This window comes from Acomys russatus, chromosome 24 (assembly GCF_903995435.1).
Source record: "Acomys russatus chromosome 24, mAcoRus1.1, whole genome shotgun sequence".
NCBI lineage: Eukaryota > Metazoa > Chordata > Mammalia > Rodentia > Muridae > Acomys > Acomys russatus.
The window spans coordinates 51,031,415-51,051,777 of NC_067160.1; the positions used below are offsets into that span (position 1 = coordinate 51,031,415).

A 20,363-nucleotide genomic window follows, 5' to 3' on the forward strand; every position below is an offset into this window, starting at 1 on the left:
TTGAGTAAGAGGCTCTCCAAATGCAAGACAACCAGGCTACCCAGTCTGCTCTGTCATTGAGTCTCTGGTACTTTCTCTAACAGGAGTTTAGAAAGTAAAACTTCCCTGTTTAAGACAGCATAAGACCTGTTTGTACTCCCATTAAGATAGGGAGTCTGATTTTTTTTTTTTCCAGACAGGGTCTCAATGTAGCCCAGTATGGCCTCAAACTTAGTAGGTAGATGAGGATAGCCGATTCTCCTGCCTCCACTTCCCAAGTACTTGAATTACAGGCATCAGCAGTTTCAGGGTGCTGGGCATGGGGCCCAGAGCTGTGTGCATGGCAGGCAGGCACTCTACCAACTGAGCTACAGCCTCAGCTGCTGTAGGGGGCAGAGTCTGACTTCATTATTATAAGGATGAGGGTGGTTGAGGAGGGGGTGTAGGGGCAGAACCTTGGGCTGCCCTTGGTGAGGCTTTGGCCGCAGTCTTTTAGACCACCATGATTTTCACCTCGTCATTCTCATCAGCACGGTAGAAAAAGGGGATGCAAGGATTGCTACCCAGGCCTGGGTGCTCCTGGGGGTTCTGGATCTCACGCAGCAGCTGCATGATCTGCTGTGCAGTGGGGTTCTCATGGGGAGCGGGTGCCCCAGCCTCTCCTTGTGCAGGCTCTGCATTGTCAGCCAGGCTCACCTCCTTAAGGTCTTTAGAGAAAAATGGGGAGGGGGCAGGGGGTCATGGCTCTGCATGCCAGGGGAGTCCTCCCATTTGTGCCTACCCAAGACAAGGGTTCTACTCACCACCCTGCTGGTCAGCAGCTCCAAGTTGCTGGGAGCCTGTGGGCACTGCGATGGGCACATGAGCAGGATTCTGGGAGAGCGCCAGGAACTTGCTGTGCCATTCATTGCGCTCGCTCACAAGCCTCAGCACCAGCTCCTGCAGCTCTAGCAGCTTGACCTGGAGACAGAGGTGCTCAGCTGCAGTGCCCCAGCCCAGGCTAGCAGGGCCTGGACTACAGAAGCGTGAGGCCTACCTTCATCTCCTCCTTGTCCTGAGCCAGCCGGCTGATGTACTCCTCCTTCTCCAAGTGCCGAGCCTTCAGCACTGCCCTCTGGTTCTGGTAGAGGGCTATGTACTCTCCTGTGGGAATGGCAGGTGGACGGACACGGCTCAGACACTGGCTCCCCCATCCGCCCCATGTGCAGCCCCCGCCGTCCTAGGCGGGGCTCTGCCTCACCAATGGTGTCCGTCTCCCCAGAAAGCTGGATACAGCAGTGTTCAAGCTCCTCTACCCTCTCCTTGAGCTCCACTTTCTCCTGCATGACCTCCAGGAAGCGGCTCTGGAACCAAGAGAGCCGTCTCAGGGACTCAGGAGCCCTGGCTGGCTCCACCCTCCCAGCCCCAAAGACATACTCACCTGCAGCTTTTCCATGGCTACACGTAGGGCCTGGTTGCCCTCCTCAGATGCAGAGTCACTCACATTCCTGGGGACCACTGCCTCCTTTTCGAGCTTGCTTTGGACTGGGGCTGCCAGGTGAGCCAAGCTCTGGTATTGTGCCTTCTGCTCTCTCAATTGCGCACGGAGTCTGGCCTGTTCTTCCTCGGCACTGGCTATAGCTGCATTAAAGAATGCCACCTGCACCAAAGAGGGAGGTGTGCTTCTTAGGGAAAATGTTCAGGGCAGAAGGGGTAGGGAGGCAGAGAGGGAGCACCTGGTCCCAGATGGGAGACTGATCACAGGCACAACATGGTAATCCGAAGAAATCAGAGGGCAGGAAACCAAGGACCACAGAGGTCGGGAAGAGAAGGGGCAGGGCATAGCCCAGCTCACCATGGCCTCTCTACTCTCTAGGTCTTCTGGGATGGTCAGACTGGGCCGAGGAACCTCCTCATCTTGTTCTTCCTGGTCCACATCTCCTGGGGGGGCAGACAGTAGGTTGTGTCCTCTAATAATCCCAGCAGGCAGACCGAGTGGGCTAGAGGAAGAGCTTCGGACTGCACCTCTGTTCTCCCACTGCATCCCCTGTGGCCAGCCACTGACTAGGAAATGCCCAATCAAAGCTTCTCCAAATATGTCAATCTATTCCTCTCCTCCTGTACGGTCTTACCTTCCCTAGGGAGGGCCAAGAGGCTCAGCTGGGCCTGGAGCTGCTGGTTTTCCTGGCTGGTGGCTTCTAGGCGCTCCTACGGGGCCGGGAAAGTGTGAGAAGGCACAAAGGTGGTCAGTCCTCCCCCTGGGACCCAGCCTCGAGAGCTGCCTCACCTGGGCCGCTTGCAACTCCTGGCGGGCCACTTCAGCTGCCATCTTGCCCTGTACCTCCTCGTGCTGCAGCTGGTCCATGAGCTGTGTCTGCAGCAGAAACTGCTTGTGCAGGGCCTCCTTCTCAGAGGCCAGCTGCTCATAGGCAGCCAAGTGCTGCTGGTAGGCAGCGGCATACTGCTGCAGGTGCGACAGGCACTGGTCTCGCTGCTCCTGCAGACCCTGTGCTTCTTGGTTCTTCAGCTCCACCTGCGGGGAGGCTAGGCCTGAGAGCAGGCACAGCCTTTGCACCCAGCCTCACACCCAGTCACCTTTCTCCAAACTTTAGGCCCCAAGAATGGAAAAGCAGAGCCAGGCGTGGTGGCGCACGCCTTTAATCCCAGCACTCGGGAGGCAGAGGCAGGTGGATCGCTGTGAGTTCGAGTCCAGCCTGGTCTACAAAGTGAGTCCAGGATGGCCAAGGCTACACAGAGAAATCCTGTCTCGAAAAACCCAAAAAAAAAAAGAATGGAAAAGCAGATGAACAACCCATTCTGTTCTGCACAGCTGCTAGTGCCCAATATTTGATGCATATTCTCTCATTTAATTTTCAACACCTCTATGAGGAAACTCCTCCTTTAAGTTCAGTAAACAGGTTTGGTGACGGGAGCATTTGAGTACACGGGTATGAATCCAGCCTGAACCCAGGGCCTTGTATAACCTCCAGCTATAAAAAGGCAGCCTCTGGCCTTGGCACAGATGAAGAGCAGTCCAGGGCTACCTATATCTAATAAACAGTCACTGGCTGTTTTGCAAGACTGGGTTGCCTGTCCCAAGGCTGCAGCTGATCTATGATGGGCCTTGAACACTCCCTCTGCAAGTGCCTGGCACTACAGATGGTGGGCCTTACCGTCTCCTTCAGCTCTCCCAGCCTCTCCTGCAGCTCGCCCAGCTTCTTGGCCAGCTCTTTCTTGACATGCTGCTCTGACTGCAATGCACTGGTAATCTCCATGTTCTCATTGGTCTGGACAGAAAGCAGCAGTCAGCAGGACCTAATGTGACTGAGGTTCCCAGAATTGCATGTGTACCTCCTCCCACAGACCAGGGAGGGCTGCTGGGTCATTCCCACACACCCTAGGGCTTTGGGTCGCAAGGTGCCTTCACCACTACCATCTCATGTGAGCTGGAAAGCACCCATCCCTTGTGGGTGCCGACCAGAAGGGTGAGTGTGTTCCCTGTGAGTAAGGAGGGCCTGCAGGCTCCGCACCAGCCTGACGAAGCCGTTCTGCAGTTCGGCGAGCTGCTCCTTTAGCTCGCGGTTCTGTGATAGCGCTCTGCTGATGGTGGTACGGTCGCTCTGCATGCTGTCCAGGATCTGCTTGCGCTCCTCGGCCTGCTCACTCCAGCGCTGGGCCTCCTGCTCCAGCTCCAGCAGCCGCCCCTCCTGCTCCCGGTTCAGGTGGCTCAGGCTCTCATTGTCCTGCACCTGGGCCCGCAGCTGTCCCGTCAGACTCTCCAGTTCCTTCTGCAGCTGCTCAACCTCTCCCTGTAGCCTCTCTTCCGCCTCGGAGGGCCCAGCTGGAGGCTCTGGCGGGGGTGGCTCCTCTGAGGAAGGTAGGGGGCACAGTGGGAGGTTCCACTCTTGGCTTGGCAGGCTCCCTGGCTAAGCCTTGGCTTTTCTGTCAGGGTCTCAGGCGAGGTAAGCTTTTCAAGCCACGTCACCCGCAGCGGTTAGCAGTAGGCATCGCCACCCTGCTTTGCCCAGAGTGACACATGCTCAGAGAGATGACAAGACTTGTCACCTGGTCCTGGCAGAGACCTCTTGCCCTCTGCTATAATGCCGTTACACCCACCTGCCTCCCCAGGGCACTGGGAACCACCTTCACGGCCCTTGGACACACAGCCTTTCCCTACTCACCCAGCTGACTCCTGAGTTCGGCCAGGCTGGTCTCCAGCTCTTGTACCTGACTTTCTCTGTGCTCCTTCTCTTCCTTCAGTGTGTGCACCTGCCCAAGGCACAGGGCGGAGAGCTGGAGATGCCAGGCACCATCCATTCCCGGGCCCACCCCTGCAAAACCGCAGTCCCTAGGCCCTCAGCCATGCTGATGCTCAGGAAGGGCAAAGACACCAGGCCTCACCTGCTCCGCCATCTGCTGCAGCCTCTGCTGCCACATGGCCTTCTCTCCCTTCAGGTTCTCCACATACTGGTCTCTCTCCATCTGGAGCTGTTTCAGCGACTCCATCAGCTGCATCGGTCAATGCATAAGTTACAAAAGGCTGTCACTGGTCCTTACCTGCCCTTGGCCACCTGGGGTCACGCCCTTCCCCTCCCCTACAAATCCTCACCTGGCCTACATGGGTCTCCAGCTGAGCCCGCTCCTCCATGGCATGCTGTAACTGCTGGTTACTGTCAGAGGCCTCTGATTGGCTAGAGAACTGTGTGAGGAAATGAGGGTGTAGGCCTGGGGAGCCCATGCTGCTCCACTGCAGTGCTCCCACCCTCAAGAGTGTGAGCTGGGATTGATGGACTACTCAGGGTCATTGCCATATGAGAAAAGTGCCAGGACGAGGTAAACAGACTCCTGCATAGGCCATTTATATTAAACAGAGTGATGGCTTTTCAGCTGGGCATGGTGTCTCATGCCTGCATCCTCAGCACTTAGAAGACGAAGGTGGGAGCATTACCATGAGTTCAAGGCTAACTTGGTTACTAGTGAGCTATAGGTCACCCTGGGCAACTGATAGATTCTGTGTCAACATAAATAATAAAAAGATGTTTTCAATCAGGACCCTTCAAAATATAAAACTGTAGCAGCCACATCACCCTCACAGAGATTATGGCTCTACAGGTATGGTCAGGGCTGCACTGTTGAACAATTACTGAAGAATTCTACCCCAGGACCAGGAGGAGGCTGCAACTGTCCAATGCTTGGCTGTAGGTTGCCTCCACAGATACAGAGACTGTGTACCCAGGACTCAGGTTGCACCCCAAGGATGCTGAGATTGTGTGCCTGGGCCTTAGGAGTGTGGGCCACGCCTCCCACCTGCTGCAGCAGCAGCTCTGACATCTCCAGCTTCTTCTGCAGCTCCTCTACCCCCGACTGTGCAGCTGCCTTCTCTGCCACCAGGACTCGAAGTTTCTCCTCCAGTTCTGAGTTGTGTTGTTTCAGATCCTCGTTATTTTTGCTGGGGCCAGAGGCAGAGCAGAAAGGAAGGAACCAAGAACAAAAGGGACCATATTTTAGAGTGACACATGAGCTTTGGCCCACAGTCACATAACATAGCATCGAGTCACAAGTGACAAGCCTCAGAATGCATTACCTGGGCCGGAAGCGGAGTCAGGAGCATGGCTGGGACTAGGGCACAGCTCCTCTGACTCCATACTCCACACTAAGGCTGCAGGTAGCCCAACCCTTGCCATCCTTACCTGTTCTTGTACAACTCCAGCTTGAGGGCATCGCGCTCTTTGGTTAGATCCTTGTTGTACTGCAGATAAAGAAAGCTGAGTGTGGACATTGGCAGGCTGAAGGAGCAGCTGGCACAACACCAACAGCCCCAGTGATATTCCACAGTGACGTTTCCTCTTCCTAATCACACTTGACATTTTCCCAAAGCATTTCTAAGCCTGTGGTCTCATTTGTGTTTCTGGGTGCGTGCCTGTTTTTTTTTTTTTTTTGGGTGGGGTCATACTATGTTTTCTAAGCTGGCTTCAAACTCCTGGGCTTAGAGGGCCTCACTGCCTCAGCCTCCTCAATAGTTGAAACCAAAGGTCCACACCACCAGTCATAACCTTCAGGGTCATTTGTTTGTTTTTAGTCTTTAGTTTGTTTGGTTTTGGTTTTTCAAGACAGAGTTTCTCTGTGTAGCCTTGGCAGTCCTGGACTTGCCTTGTTGACCAGGCTGGCCTCGAACTCACAGCAAATCACATGCCTCTGTCTCTGGAGTGCTAGGATTAAAGGTGTGTGCCACCATGCTTGGCTCCTTTTACTATTATTATTATTATTATTATTATTATTATTATTATTATTAAAAATTTATTTATTTTATATGAACGGTCTATCTGCATGCACACCAACATGCCAGAAGAGGGCATTAGATCACAGTATAGATGGTTATGAGCCACCATGTGGTTGCCGAGAATTGAACTCAGGACCTCTGAAGAGCAGACAATGCTCTTAACAGCTGAGCCATCTCTCCAGCTCACCAGCTATTTTTTTTTTCTTCCCAAACAGGGAAGTGATCCAGGCAAGTCTTGAATTTACAGTGTAGCCGAAGTTGGCCCTTCTGCCTCAGTCTCCTCAGTACTGAGCTCCAGGCATGTGCTGCCTTGCCTGGCATTTATTTTGGTTTTTATGAGACAGCCTCATGCAAATGAGGCTGGCTTTTAACCATAGATTCTTCCTCTGTTCTCTTCAAAGTGCTGGGATCACAAGTATGTGCCACCCCATCTGGTTTACTCCTTTGTTTTGTTTTGATGATGATTTTTTTTTTTTTTAACACTTTTTGAGACAGGGTCTCGCTACACAGCCTTGGCTGTCCTGGAAATCACTGTATCGACCAGGCTGTCTTCAACTTGCACAGATCTGACTGCCTCTGCCTCCAGAGTACTGGGATTAAAGGTGTGCATCACACTGCTTGACCCATGGACTTAAAAAAAAAAAAAAAGCACTTACAGCCGGCTAGCATTGGGTCAGGAACTCTCGACTACTAGCACCATTGCTAACAATCCCGTCCAATCTTCACCCACCTAGAACAGTTGCTGTCACACACACACACCAGGCAGAAACAGAGTATACAAAGGCTAAGTGCTGGTCTGAAGTTACTTAGGCAGAGAGAGCTGGGACTTGAACATTTTGGGGTGTCTAAATCTCTGTGTACTTTCCCCTGGGGGCTGCAGATAAAGAGGAAGTTTAACTTCTACTTGAGTCTTGTGCTCTCTTCTGAACAGATGGTTCATTTACACAGTCTAAAACTCGGAGGGCACAGAAGCAAAGTGCCTCCCAGTCACCCTGTTCCCAACCCCGAGTTTATCCATTTCTCAGACATGTCTTACATATACTGCACACACGCACGCACATTGTTGTCTCTACAAATGGTACCATGCTAAACTTTTCTGTACTTTTACAGTCCAAGCACCATATCCCATCTCTTAGCTAAGGCCACACACAGTCAGTTGAGGTCACAGCAGGCACTTGCCTCTAGGTTTTGCATTCAGTGCTCACTTGTAGAGCCCCCAGGTACCCAGCAGTGGACTCATCCCCAGCTTGCTTCTACCAACCAAAAGCAGCAAGAAACAGCCTGTGCTGAGTTGTCATCAGCAAGACATTGGACCATGCTGAAAAGCCCTTGAAGCTCACTGTCCACCAGGAAGCTGCTGATGGCCAGGGAGGCGACTTGTCCTACCCTGTCCGCCTGTTTCTGTTGTGTTGACACAGTAGACAGGGTCCGCTCCAGCTCTCCCACACGCTGTCGGGAAGACTGTAGGCGGCTGGCAAGATCCTCCGACTCTCCTAGAATGAGAGAGGCCTAGATGGAGCCCCAGGGACCCTCTCAGGCATGCCACGGCATCAGCAGTAGGCCGAAGGGTATGCTGGTCCTACCTGCTTTCTGCCTGGCTGCTTGCTGAGTATGGGCCAGGGCTGTCTGTAACTCTGCCTTCTCAGACACCAGGATGCCTATGGTCTGAATGTGAACCTTTGGGAGAAAAGCCCACAAGTGCTGAAAGGAGAGAAATGCTCGCCAGGTAACATGGGAACACTATACAGGCCACTCACCTGCAGTTGTTCCCTGAGAGCTCCCTGCTCTTTTGCCAACTTCTGCTGATAATCCTTCTTCTCCTGCGGGCATGGGGAAATGCAGCTATTAGTGGGGAAGCAGAGATGTCCAAGGGGCAAGTCCCCAGAAAGGTACCAATGGCCCAGGACAGACGCACCACAAGGCCATGTTATCAAGGAGTGATAACATGTGGTAGGCGAGCCTTCCGCACGATAGAAGTAAGCAAGACCAAGGCCTACAACTCTGAGGTCCCACCCACCCCTATCAGCCACAAAAAGGAGCAAACACAGAAATCCCATTACTTTTTCCAGTTGATCCAGAGTGTCCTGGTTCTGTTGTTTCTGTGGGAAGAGTCAAAGGAAGCTGACTGGGGCTGGTCTCTTTCATGACACCCCAAGCAGAGGGAAGGACTTGAAAAAGGTACTCAGCCCCGCATGGGCACATGAACTAACAAATTCCTCAAGCTCCCAAGGAACTACAGTCTGTGTTCTGGCTGCCTCTGGCTCACAACTATGCAACAGAGGTCTGAGCCTGTGTCCAAGTTAAAGGACAGTAACTCTAGAAACACATTAGAGAAAGAAGACTACCCTCTGCTAACTTGGTTGGGACTTGGAAGAGTGTGCTGAATTAAGAACTGACAACCAAGCTGGATGGAGGTGGCGCACGCCTTTAATCCCAGCACTTGGGAGCAGAGGCAGGCGGATCTCTTGAGTTTGAGTCCAGCCTGGTCTACAGAGCGAGTCCAGGAAAACCAAGGCTACACAGAGAAACTCTGTCCCAAAAAACAAAACAAAAAATGAGGAAACAAAAAAAGAACTGACAACCAAGAGAGGAATGGGAGAGCACTAGATTCTGACAGCTCAGTGAGGCTTCACACTCTTGCCTCTTGAGAATGGAAAGAGGTCTCTGACAACCTCTAATTCTGCCTCAACAGGAAACTCAAACCCAGGGAATGGTGTGGCCAAAATCAAAGGGCAAATACGGACCTAAGTCAGGACAGGACATGGGGATCCTGACAACCCTCCACTGGAGGGGCCAAGCTCAGGACAAGCAGGGTGAGGACTCAAGCATGGGGTCTGCGGTACAGAACAAGCACAGAGCAACAAGAGTCATGCTGCGTGCTCTGTGCTCTGGTGCTCCAGCTGAGACTCAGGCCCCAGGTTTCCCATTCCCCCTTGGTCCCAGAGGGCCCCTAGTCCCTTTCTTCAGAGCCCAAAGGGGAACTGAAGCCCAGGATTGGCAGCAAGAATCAGGGACCCCACTAGACTCTTACCAATTCCTCTATCGTGCTACTGAGTTGTTTGTTTGTTACATAGCTGGAGTCCAGGGCTACTGCTAGCTCTTGGTACCGGCTCTGAGGCGCATGCAGAGAGGAGGAGTTGGAGGAAGGATGGGGGGAAAGGTAGAGAGAGCATCATTAGGGTTGGGGGTGGTGGGCTGTCTCAGCTGGCGGTGGGCACCCAGGTCCCACTGTAGGAGGAGATAGGTGGTTGGCTTAAAGGGTCTCTGGGCCATGTTCCAAGGCCACTCACCTCCAGCTCCTTCATGTTGGAAGATGTGAGGCCTTCCCCGTTGATGTAAGAGGTAGACTAGGAGAGACAATACCTCACGTGGAGATGCCCATCACCCTCAGTGTCTAATCCCTCCAGCCTCCTTGCGTCCCCTCAACTAGCAGACTCTGCCTTGCTGCACCTCACACCCTCTCTGTGCCTCTCTTCTCATGGTTCTCACCCCGCCATGCTTTCCACACCAGGATAAAATCACTCGCCCTGTGGTCCAAACCCAGGTCGTTTCCAAGTATGACGAGAGCCTTTCATGAATTAGTCTCTTGAGAATTGCTGCCTCAGTTTTTTGTTTTTGTTTTTTGAGACAGGGTTTCTCTGTGTAGTCTTGGCTGTCCTGGACTCACTCTGTAGACCAGGCTGGCCTCGAACTCACAGAGATCCGCCTGCCTTTGTCTCCCGAGTACTGGGATAAAAGGTGGGCACCACCACACCTGGCTTTGCTGCCTCAGTTTCTACCAAATTCTCCTTTCCCCGCTGCCTTCTTTCTGGACCCCAATCCTGTGGTACCTCAGACACAAGGCCATTGAGCTGCTGAGAAAGTTGTCGCAGACTCTCAGTTGATGAGAAAGTCCTGAGGAAGGAGACATAAGGTCAGGGGTGCAGGTAGTTTGATGGGCTGGGGTTCACGGGCAGAGGCCTGACTCCCTCAGTAGGGGACACTTACTTGGTCTCCTCCATGAGGTTAGAGCAATTGCCAGCATCACGGCTCTGTGTGGGCAGAAAGAAATAACGCACCACGATTCAGCGTCCCCTCACTATCACACAGGGACAGGGTGGGCCAGGCTCATCCCACCACCCATCTCCACCCCTCCCCATGCCAGGCTCCAGGAGCCTTCCCTAGACCAAACTACCTGAAGAGAGAAGAGAGTTCAGAGAAGGTAGAGTCCTTCGGGAAGTAGACAGGAGGACAGCAGGCAAAAGGGAAAGAGCACAAACCTGAGGTGATGCCATGCTAGTGAGATCAGCTTCGGGGGAAGGGACAACACCAAGAAACATAGTGTCGTCAGCAGCAGTTGGCGGTGCGGGAGTGGTGCAGTCTGTGGGCACCTGCCATAGAACAGAGCAGGGGGAGTTAGAAGACCATGTGGGAGAGAGGCGCCTCACCGCCATGGACAGGAGGTGATGGGGCAAGCAGGGTAGCACAGCAGCAGGCACAGGACAGTCACACATGCTGGGAGCTCCTGGGGTAAAGACATGGCCTGCCCAGGCCTCAGGCCACTTGGTAGCATTTTGAAGGGCCAGAGAGCAAAGCAGGAGCTGCAGGGTCTCCTTCCTTAACACCCCAGGACCTTGTTCCCTCTGGAGCTCTGACCTGTGGCAGCCGCAGCAGGTAGGAGGAAGTGCCCACGTCCAGCAGCCAGAGAGCTCGTCTGCCCCTGACTGTGCCCCTGACTGTGGGCCCTGCTCCTGGGATGGACTAGCTGCCATGGTCAACATAACTGTTCTCCGCTTTTCCTCTAGTGTTCCTGCCTTCCCTCCTCCCAGACCCACACGCTGGCTGGGTTTGTTGATTCAGCAACAACTGGATAAAGCAGGGATCAATGGCTGCTCTTTGGCTTGAACGATCCAGGTGATCACATGACCTTCCAAGGATAGCAGCCAGGGACCAATCCTAGGCTTTAGGATGTAAGGGCTTGTGGAAGTCTCCCCACTTCCCTGGAAGGAACACCTGCTTGCCCAGCTGTACCCAGTCCCTCCTCAGGCTCTGGCCTCACTCTTACACTTCATTTTGTTTTGTTTGAGACAGGGTCTCACCATGTATCGCTGGCTGTCCTGGAACTCTCTTTGTAGACCAGGCTGGCCTCGAACTCATAGAGATCCGCCTGCCTCTGCCTCCTGCATGCTGGGATGAAAGGTGTGTGCCACCACTGCCTCACTCTTAGAATATGTCTCTGGCTTAGAAATCTTCTAATGTCCAACAGGCCAGATGAGTAGAGAATGGGAGGACACATGGAAACGGACAAGAAGCCCAGGCCTGTGCAGCAAGGCGGGGCTGGGAGGGAGTGGCCATGCCTTTCTCTAAAGAGAGGGCTCTTTGCTTTCTGTAGCCTTGAGTCTCAAGCCTCTTGAAATGCTGACCCCAATTTCCTCCTTTGAACAAGTGAGAAAGAACCTCTGAGAACCAGGGGTGAGCCTCACTCTTTCAGGATTACCATGGCCAAGTCCCTGGAATACCATGGTGGCTGTCAGCTTTGAACCACCCAGAGGTGTTGCCTCGATAACATCTACAGTTGAATATAGTAAGAACAGGGACACAGTGGCATCTGGCCGAACCTAAGACAGTCTGGGGGGTGTGGCATTCCCAGCAATACACCCTCCTGGGCATCTTAGAAAGGTCTCTAAGACTGGCAAAATTCAGAGACAACGAACATGTATTTTTCTAAGCACCCTTTGGTTTGAGTTTCAGGTTTTGAGTCAGGGTCTCTCTGACAGTCAGGCTTGCCTCAGACTTGCTATAGAGCCCAGGCTGGCTGACCTCAAACTGGAGACCATCTTTCTGCCTTAGTTTCCCAAGAGCAGGATTACAGGGACAGGACACCATGCACTGTTGGGGGACTTTCAAATACTTTGCAAGCAACCATAATAACTTCCCAGTTTTTTTTGTTTTTTTGTTTTTTTTTTTGGTTTTTCGAGACAGGGTTTCTCTGTGTAGCCTTGGCCATCCTGGACTCACTTTGTAGACCAGGCTGGCCTCGAACTCACAGCGATCCGCCTGCCTCTGCCTCCCGAGTGCTGGGATTAAAGGCGTGCGCCACCACGCCCGGCTAACTTCCCAGTTTTAAGTCTTACAGCTAAGCTTGGAGTTTTTAAAAAGTTTTCACTCTACTCAAAATGTCCTATCCCATCAGAAACTATGTTTATCTTTCATTAACTTCCTGTTTCATCTCTACTCAGGAAATCCCAAGTCTCCTACATTCAAAAATCAGTGGCTGGAGCAGGGCATGGTGGCACACACCTTTCAGCCCAGCACTCGGAAGGCAGAGGCAGTCAGATCACTGTGAGTTCAAGGCCAGCCTGGTCTACAAAGCAAGTTCAGGACAGCCAAGGTTACACAGAGAAACCCTGTCTCAAAAAGCCAAAAAGCAAAAAAACAAAACAAAAAACAGTTACTAGGGCTGGGGAGATGTCTCAGTGGTTAAGAGGACTGTTTGCTCTTCCAAAAGACCTAAGTTCAATTCCCAGCACCCACACAGCATCTCATAACTGTCTAACTACAGTCCCAGGGGACCTGATGCCCTCCTCTGGCCTCTATATGCACCATACACATGTGTCATACACAGATCTATACAGGTAAAATATCCATATACATAAAAAAAATTTAAAACCTGAACATGTTCAGGGAAATATTTTTAAGAAAGAAAACCAGTTACTGATTCCAGAAAGGTTTCTTCCCCTGCCCCTTTGGTTTTTCGAGACAGGGTTTCTCTCTGTAGCCCTGACTGTCCTGGACATTCTTTGTAGACCAGGCTGGCCTTGAACTCACAACGATCTGCCTGCCTCTGCCTTCCAAGTGCTGGGATTAAAGGCGCGCGCCACCACGCCCAGCCCAGAAAGTATTCAAAAACGTAAGTATTCAAAAAGTGTTTTCCTGAACAGAAGGGCTGGGTACTCCAGTGTTTTCCAGTGAGGAAACTGAGGCCCTGGCTCTCTGTGTGACTGTAAATATGTGACACCCGTCCCCACATGCAATGTGCCACCTCTGAACTGAGAAATGAGGCACAGCCCCTGAGCAGAGCCAGGGGTGGCTCTGCTGGCTGGAAGAGTCCAGCTCTACTGTGAGTCCTCACTCTGTTCCATGCCCAGTCTGACAGGATGTGGTCGTGGCTCAGTCACTCCTTCTGTTGGCAGAAGCCCGCTCCTTTTGTTTGGCACATGTCCCCTGGCACATGTTACTGTAGAAGCAGTACAAAGTTGTGTCCAGGAGGCCATCTCTAAGCCCTGGGAAGGTAGGTCCTGTCCCAGTTCTCTAAAAGGTGCCTGCCTGTCAGCTCACTGCTCCCCTAATTCCCAGCTCTCCATGTGGATAAACATGACCCATTTTTTCATCATCAAAGTAGCTGCCAACGCCCCCTTCTCCAGCCTGGAGGCCACTGGGAAGCAGCTTTCCTGTTGCTGTATTAGGCATCCTGGAGATCACATAACACCTTGTCTATCCTGGTGTTTGTTCGAGACAAAGTCTCACTGTGTAGCCATGGCTGTCTTGGGACTTGCCATCCTCTTGCCTTAGTCTCCTGAATGCTGGGCTTATAGGCATGTGGCACTACACCTGGCCTCTTCGTCTATTTTTGTCACTGTTTATCAAAGTGCCTTTCCTATCAAGGGCCCCCTGATTTTTCAGACTTTACCTCTTTGACAGTTTCTTTTCTTTTTGTTTTTGTTTGTTTTGTCTTCATTTTTTCAGACAAGTTTTCTTTGTGTAGCCCTGGTTGTCTTGGAATTGTAGACCAGGAATGGCCATTTTCTCCCAGACTCAGAGATCCACCTGCCTTTGCCTTCCCAGTGCTGGGATTAAATGTGTGTGCCACCACCTTAGTTAGAAAGAAACAGTTAGCCGGGTGTGGTGGAGGCAAAGGCAGGCGGATCTCTGTGAGTTCAAGGCCAGTTTGGTCTACAAAGTGAGTCCAGGACAGCCAAGGTGAACACAGAGAAACCCTGTCTCAAAAAAACCAAAACAAAACCAAAAAAGAAAAGAAAGAAAAGAAAAAAGAAACAGTTAATTTCTTAGAAAAAAGTCTTAATAACCAGAAAGTACACTGTAAATTCACTTTCCTATAACCTTATGTTACTAAGTTTCAAACTGGCTGCTCTTCCAGAGGTCCTGAGTTCAATTCCCAGCAACCACGTGGTGGCTCACAACCATCTATAATGTAATCTAATGTGCACTGTATATGTAATAAATAACAAATAAATCTTAAAAAAAAAAAAAAAAAGAATCACAGAGGTTGGATCGCTGTGAGTTTGAGGTCAGCCTGGTCTACAAAGTGAGTCCAGGACAGCCAAGAATACACAGAGAAACTCTGTCTCAGGAAAAAAAAAAAAAGATTCACAGATGTCTGTGGCCTAGTTTTTGGAGAAAGATGTCCAGAGGGCAAGAAGACCTGGGGCTGGAGAGATGGCTCAGTGGTTAAGAGCACCACCTGCTCTTCCAAAGGTCCTGAGTTCAATTCCCAGCAACCACATGGTGGCTCACAACCATCTATAATGTAATCTGATACCCTCTTCTGCAGATAAAGCACTCATATGCAATAAATAAAATTAATAAATCTTAAAAAAAAAAAAAAAAAAGAAGAAGACCTAATGGGTGTGTGTCTGTGTTTCTATCTGTCCCAGTCTAACAGTACTGTGCTAGGCTTCCATAAATCGAAGTCTCATACACCTGATCTGGAAGGTATTTCCCCAATTAGCTTTAACTTTCAAGGTGGGTCTCATCTTCTCTAAGATGAGAAATGATACAGGAAAAGAAAGAAAACTCCAATCAAGCCGGGGTCAGGGGTGGGGGTTCAGGGGTGGGGGTTGGGGGTTGGGGGGTGGCATATGCCTTTGACCCCAGCACTAGGGAGGCAGAGGCAGGTGGAACTCTGTGAGTTCGAGGGCAGCCTAGTCTACAGAGTGAGACCAGGACAGCTAGGGCTCTTGTTACACACAGAAACCCTGTCTCGAAAAACAACAACAACAAAACCCTCAAAAAACCCCAAGCAAGCAAGCAGTTGAAGAAGCAGACATAGGGGCTGAGGGTAGGTTAACTGAGGCAACATAAAGTAAGCCAGTGGCAGAGGGTCCCTCAAAGCAGGGAGGCCTCTGTGGCATGCACAGCTGGAGAGCAAGCCAGAGGGAATCTCAGCACTGCCTCACCTTCCTCTTGTCTAATGGGGGGAGCGAGACCCCATTGGAACGGTTAAGGTCGGACACCAACACCTTCAGAATGTCCTGAATCTACAGCAGGCGAGAGGGAAAAGGGCAGGGAGAGAGAGGCAAGAAAAGTCAGGGCAGGAAGAAGAGAAAGAGTCAGGGAAATGGAATACTCGAGAGCAGAGATCAGCACCCAGGCCTGCGCCATCCTTCCAAACAGCCAGCTGCTGCCTTGTCAGAGGCAGCCCTCACCAGGAGTCCCCAAGGGATGCGGTCATGTCTCTTGAGCAGTGCAGCGTGCACACGAGACCCTTTCCACAGACCCAGGGCTGCAGGGAGCAATGTGGAGAGGCCCTGACCCAAGTCCACCTTCAAAGCCAGACTCAGATAAGGCTTCACTTTTACATGGCTAAGTGCAGATAGAAAGCAAGTGTGTGTGAGACACTAAGCCAATCGACCATCATCTTGCGGGATGAAGAAAGTGTGTGTGTGTGTGTGTGTGTGTGTCTGTGTGTGTGTGTGTCGGTCAGGGGTGAGGTAGGGGTGCTTTCCTAAGGTAACCCAGCAAGCTCAGGACAACGATGGACTTAAAACTTACATGTTATCTGACTGATGCTGCATTTTAGGAAAGCCTGAGAACAAGGGACTCCCTCTGCCCTGCCTGGTTTCCACCCCAAACCAAGAAAACCGAGTAGCCCCTATTGTTGACTCACTGTTAACTCTACAACACACCTTCTACTAGGGAAATCAGCATAAAAACAACTGAAATAAACAGCATTTAACTTTATAAATTTACATTAAACAATATTACCATTATTTTATAAATATGTAAAAAGTAGCTCAGAACTAAAACAACTTGCCCTAAATTTTATCATATTTCTAGCTGATAGAGAGATAAGATTCAGACCCAGGTCTTATTTTTCTGTGCTGAGATAAAACTCAGGGTCTCTTGTGAGGCAAGACCTAGTTCATTACTACTCAATGAGGCTCCAAGCCCCCAAAGCCAGAATTTTTAACCAGCGCCTGACACATCCATCTGAGCCGCAGTCCTCCCCTCGGCGCCCCCCCAGCCCCCCCCCCCCCCCGCTCCATCCCCAGGAAATCTACAGCCAAGACTCACATCCCCTGGTGACTGACAATCATTGGCGGTGGTTCTCTCGGGGCTATTGCCATTTTTAATCTTTTTCTTCTTCTTTGCTCCTGCGGGAACACCGGGGCTATTCTTTTGCTGGTACTCTCTCAACTGTAGAAAGAAGAGCAGAAAGAAATGAAAGCATCTGCCCCACACTCACAGCCTGTACTCCACGGTTCCAGTTTGATGAAGCTTTTCCCTTGTGTTTCTAGATGCATCGTCTGAGACAGGGTCTCAGGTATGCTGCGCTGGGCTCTAACTCACTATGCAAATGTGGATGACTCTGAACTTCTGATCCCCCTGCTTGACCCTCTAAAAGCACCAGGATTACAAGTCCGTGTCACCACAGCTGGTTTACGCCGTGCTAGAGATCAAGCCTAGAGCTTTGTGCAGTTCAGCATTCTACAGCTGAGCTCCACACCAGTTTCCTCCTATGCTGTTTTTATAAAAATACTTTTTGTTTGTTTGTTTGTTTTTTGGACACAGGGTTTCTCTGTGTGTAGTCCTGGCTGTCCTGGACTTACTTTGTAGACCAGGCTGGCCTCAAACCCAGAGATCCACCTGCCTCAGCCTTCTAAGTGCTGGGATTAAAGGCGTGCTCCATCATGACTGGCTTCTTTTTTTTAATGGTGTTTTGCCTGCATGTGTGTCTGTGTGAGGGTGTCAGATTTTAGAGTTATAGACAGTTGTGAGCCACCATGTGGGTGCTGGAAATTGAACCCAGGTCCTCTGGAAGAGCAATCAGTGCTCCCACCTGCTGAGCCATCGCTCCAGCCTCCTATAAAAATACTCTTACACACACAAGTCTCCTGTAATGGCCTCACAATTCTTTTTTTGTTTTGTTTTTGGTTTTGATTTTTGCTGTCCTGGACTCACTTTGTAGACCAGGCTGGCCTCGAACTCACAGAGATCCATCTGCCTCTGCCTTCCTGAGTGCTGAGATTAAAGGCGTGTGCCACCACACCTGGCTCATAATGATCTCTTAGTGGCAAAAGAAATGTCATAGCTAAGAAGGCAGTAACTGGGTTGGGAATGCAGCTCAATGGAATATTTGCCTAGCAGTCAAGAGGCCCTGAGTTCCTTCCCCAGCAGCACACACTCCTTGCGACACACACACACACACAGGCAAACACAAAATTTAAACTCAATCTTCTGATTCCCAGCTCTGGGTTTTGCAGCTCCCAAAGGGAAAAATCTAGAGGTAGAGCTCAGAGAGTAAACACACCCAGGGACTAGCTGGGTGTGCTGTCACCTATCTGTAAACCCAAGTCTAGGGTGAGGCAAGAGAAGTGAGAGGGAAGCCAACCTGGGCTACATGGCAATACCCAGACTCAGAAGAAATGAAACAAAGCAACCAGCAGACAAGAACTATACTTTTTTAAACGTTTTCCCCCTCTGCTTGTCAAAACATCTTTTGTTTTGTTTTGTGTTTTTTTGTTTGTTTGTCTGGGTTCTGCTTTTGTTTTTGTTTTTGTTTTGAGACAGGGTTTCTCTTTGTAGCCCTGGCTGTCTGGACTTACTTTGTAGACCAGGCTGGCCCTGAACTCACAGAGATCCACACCTCTGCCTCTGCCTCCTGAGTGCTGGGATTAAAGGCCCATGCAAAACATTTTCTCTTACTGCCCACAGGTGGTACACACCTTTAATCCTAGCACTCAAAGCAGAGGCAGATGGATGTCTGTGACAAGTTGAGGCGAGACAGGTCCTTTGTTAGCACACATAGCAGGCTTGATGGCCTTTCAGTTTCTAGGAATTCTGTCTCTGGGCTGATTAGATTCATGCTGCCATGTCTGGTTTTATGTAGGGTCTAGAAGATTCAAACTCAAGTCCTCTTGTTTATGTGGCCATCTCATTGTCAAAAGCTAAAGTATTGTCAATACAACCTCAAGCCAATGGCTTCTTTTTTGTCTTCCTTACCCACCCCCTCTGTGTGATGTGTACGTGGCAGGGCTGGGGATTGAACCTGGATCATTATGCACAAGAGGCCAGCATACTGCTGAGCCATGTATATATCTTCCTTTGAAAAAAAAAAAAAAAGATTGCTAGGCAATCCCAACACTAAGGAGGCAGAGGCAGACTGATCTCTGAGTTCGAGGCCAGCCAGGACTACTATATCCTGTCTCAAAACAAACAGGTAAATTAAGTTTTAAAAAGATAATCTTAAAAAATAAATAAAAAAATAAAAATAAAAAGATGATTTTTATGTGGTATGAGGCTTTCTTGTTTTGTTTTTGCCTACATGTATGTACACCACGTACATGCAGCATGCTAAGGACCTAGAAGAGGGCATCAGCCGCAGCCTCTAGAACTGGAGTTACAGGTAGTGTTCTCGTGGGTGACTGCAGCCATACCCAGGTCCTCTACAAAATCAACAAGTGCTCTTACCTGCTGAATCTTCTCTCCAGCCCCCATTAGTACAATTTTTTTTTTTTTTGTAAGTATGGAGTATTACATATAGCAAGCTGGTCTCAAACTCCATATATAGACAAAAATAACCTTGAAGTCCTCTACCTCCAAAGTCTTGGGAACACAGGCATGCATCGCTATGCCCAGTCAGTACTGTGTCAGGATCCAACCCAGCGCCTCATACATGCTAGGCATGCCCTCTTGCCATCTGTGTATGTTCTAGACAAACACCCTAAAAACTTAGCTACAAGCCAAACCCCACTGAGGCTCTTTATCAACCCATATTAAAGCTACACAGCAGTACCTCCTACACTTTTACAACATGGCACAAGGGCAGAAACCATGAAAGTACAACCATAGTGAGCTTGGGATCAGCGCATAGCCCAAGCACCATCTCAGAGAAGTCTTTACAGACCTATGAAAACGTCATTCCTGGCCTTTAATGTCTGTATCTCGAAAGAATCGTGGGAAAAGTGATGCTTCAGAGAGAGAGATGCCTCGTGTTTATGCGGTGGCTCTCATCACCCCAGCTTGAGAGAACATGATCTGGTGGAATTTTACGCTGTTAAATTCAGTTCCCCCCCCCTCCAAGAAACCGATCCACACTGTTAACATGCATTTTGCTCCAGAGAGATTTCAGTCTCTCTAGAGAGTAGAAAACTGAAAAACTTCAAGCCAACCGAAACCTGTTCTTCCATGTCAGCAAGGGACACTGATTGTTTTGTGCTCACATTAATGCTAAGTTATGGGAGTGTGGGCATCTAAAGAAAGCATCTCCGCACTAGGTTCCATACTAGAGCTCCCTTCCAAGTGGGAATAGGTGCTCCACTAGAGAAACAGGAAAAGGTAACATTAGGTGAGCAGGTGGTACGATCCAAGATCGGACTCCGGGTACTAATGACAGTTTCGAGGGGGGCTGTGACGTAACTACATTCCACTCCACACTACCAACGCCCGAGACGCCCACAGGGCCAAGACCGAGGTCCTCGGAGACAGGAGCCCACGGAAGTCTGGGTTGGGGCGTCTGGAGTCCAGGACCGAAAGACCCCGTGACACTGGCCAAAGTCACCTAGGGGCGACTGGGAGGGCGGGGGCTGGGTTGTTGAGGGGGCGGGGCTGGCTGAGAAGACTTTACTAGGGGAGCCCAGGGCACAGAGGGGTTCCTCCCGTGTGCCTCGGAAAAGGCTAGGACTCTGGTTATGGTTCGGCCGTTGGAGGAGCTCGGGTGGGGTCAGGGGGCCGCGACCCGGAGCGCTTTACCTTTTTCTTGGCCGCAGCCAATTTGCTCTGCCTGGTTTCTTCCGACATCCCGGGGCGGGGAGGGGGGAAGCGGGGGGGCCACATCACCACGATCCCGGCAGCCACCGCGGAACTGCTTCCGGCAGCTACATCGCCTCGGTAAGTGCCAGAGAAG

At 50.8% G+C, this 20,363-nt stretch overlaps 1 protein-coding gene across 6 annotated transcripts; it reads right to left on the bottom strand.

Annotated features, from left to right (window-relative positions):
• Window positions 1–178: 178 nt before the first annotated feature.
• On the bottom strand, window positions 179–20,350 carry Golga2 (golgin A2). 6 transcript variants are annotated; one of them, XM_051166917.1, is made up of 27 exons: window positions 20,210–20,350; window positions 16,532–16,654; window positions 15,415–15,495; window positions 10,498–10,608; window positions 10,226–10,269; window positions 10,069–10,132; window positions 9,529–9,585; window positions 9,270–9,350; window positions 8,299–8,337; window positions 7,996–8,058; window positions 7,822–7,915; window positions 7,625–7,731; window positions 5,649–5,707; window positions 5,266–5,407; window positions 4,568–4,657; window positions 4,360–4,467; window positions 4,140–4,227; window positions 3,489–3,826; window positions 3,132–3,245; window positions 2,246–2,491; window positions 2,091–2,166; window positions 1,814–1,899; window positions 1,400–1,618; window positions 1,220–1,322; window positions 1,016–1,122; window positions 783–939; window positions 179–686 (listed from the first exon to the last, which is right to left on the bottom strand). In XM_051166917.1, exons 1-27 carry the CDS (start codon window positions 20,291–20,293, stop codon window positions 472–474), a joined length of 3,096 nt encoding a protein of 1,031 aa, XP_051022874.1. In that variant the 5' UTR covers window positions 20,294–20,350; the 3' UTR covers window positions 179–471. The 6 variants fall into 6 exon arrangements, with proteins under 6 accessions (XP_051022874.1, XP_051022875.1, XP_051022876.1 ...); XM_051166918.1 differs by lacking the exon at window positions 15,415–15,495; XM_051166919.1 differs by lacking the exon at window positions 9,270–9,350.
• Between the last annotated feature and the right edge of the window lie 13 nt (window positions 20,351–20,363).

Coding starts and splice junctions, on each gene's coding strand:
- Golga2 (XM_051166917.1), bottom strand. CDS start 20,293: ATGTGGCCCCCCCGCTTCCCCCCTCCCCGCCCCGGGATGTCGGAAGAA. Junction 10,133..10,225: donor AACCTCATGGAGGAGACCAA/GTAAGTGTCCCC, acceptor CTCCTTCCTCAG/GACTTTCTCATCAACTGAGA. Junction 1,619..1,813: donor TAGAGAGTAGAGAGGCCATG/GTGAGCTGGGCT, acceptor TCTTTGGTGCAG/GTGGCATTCTTTAATGCAGC.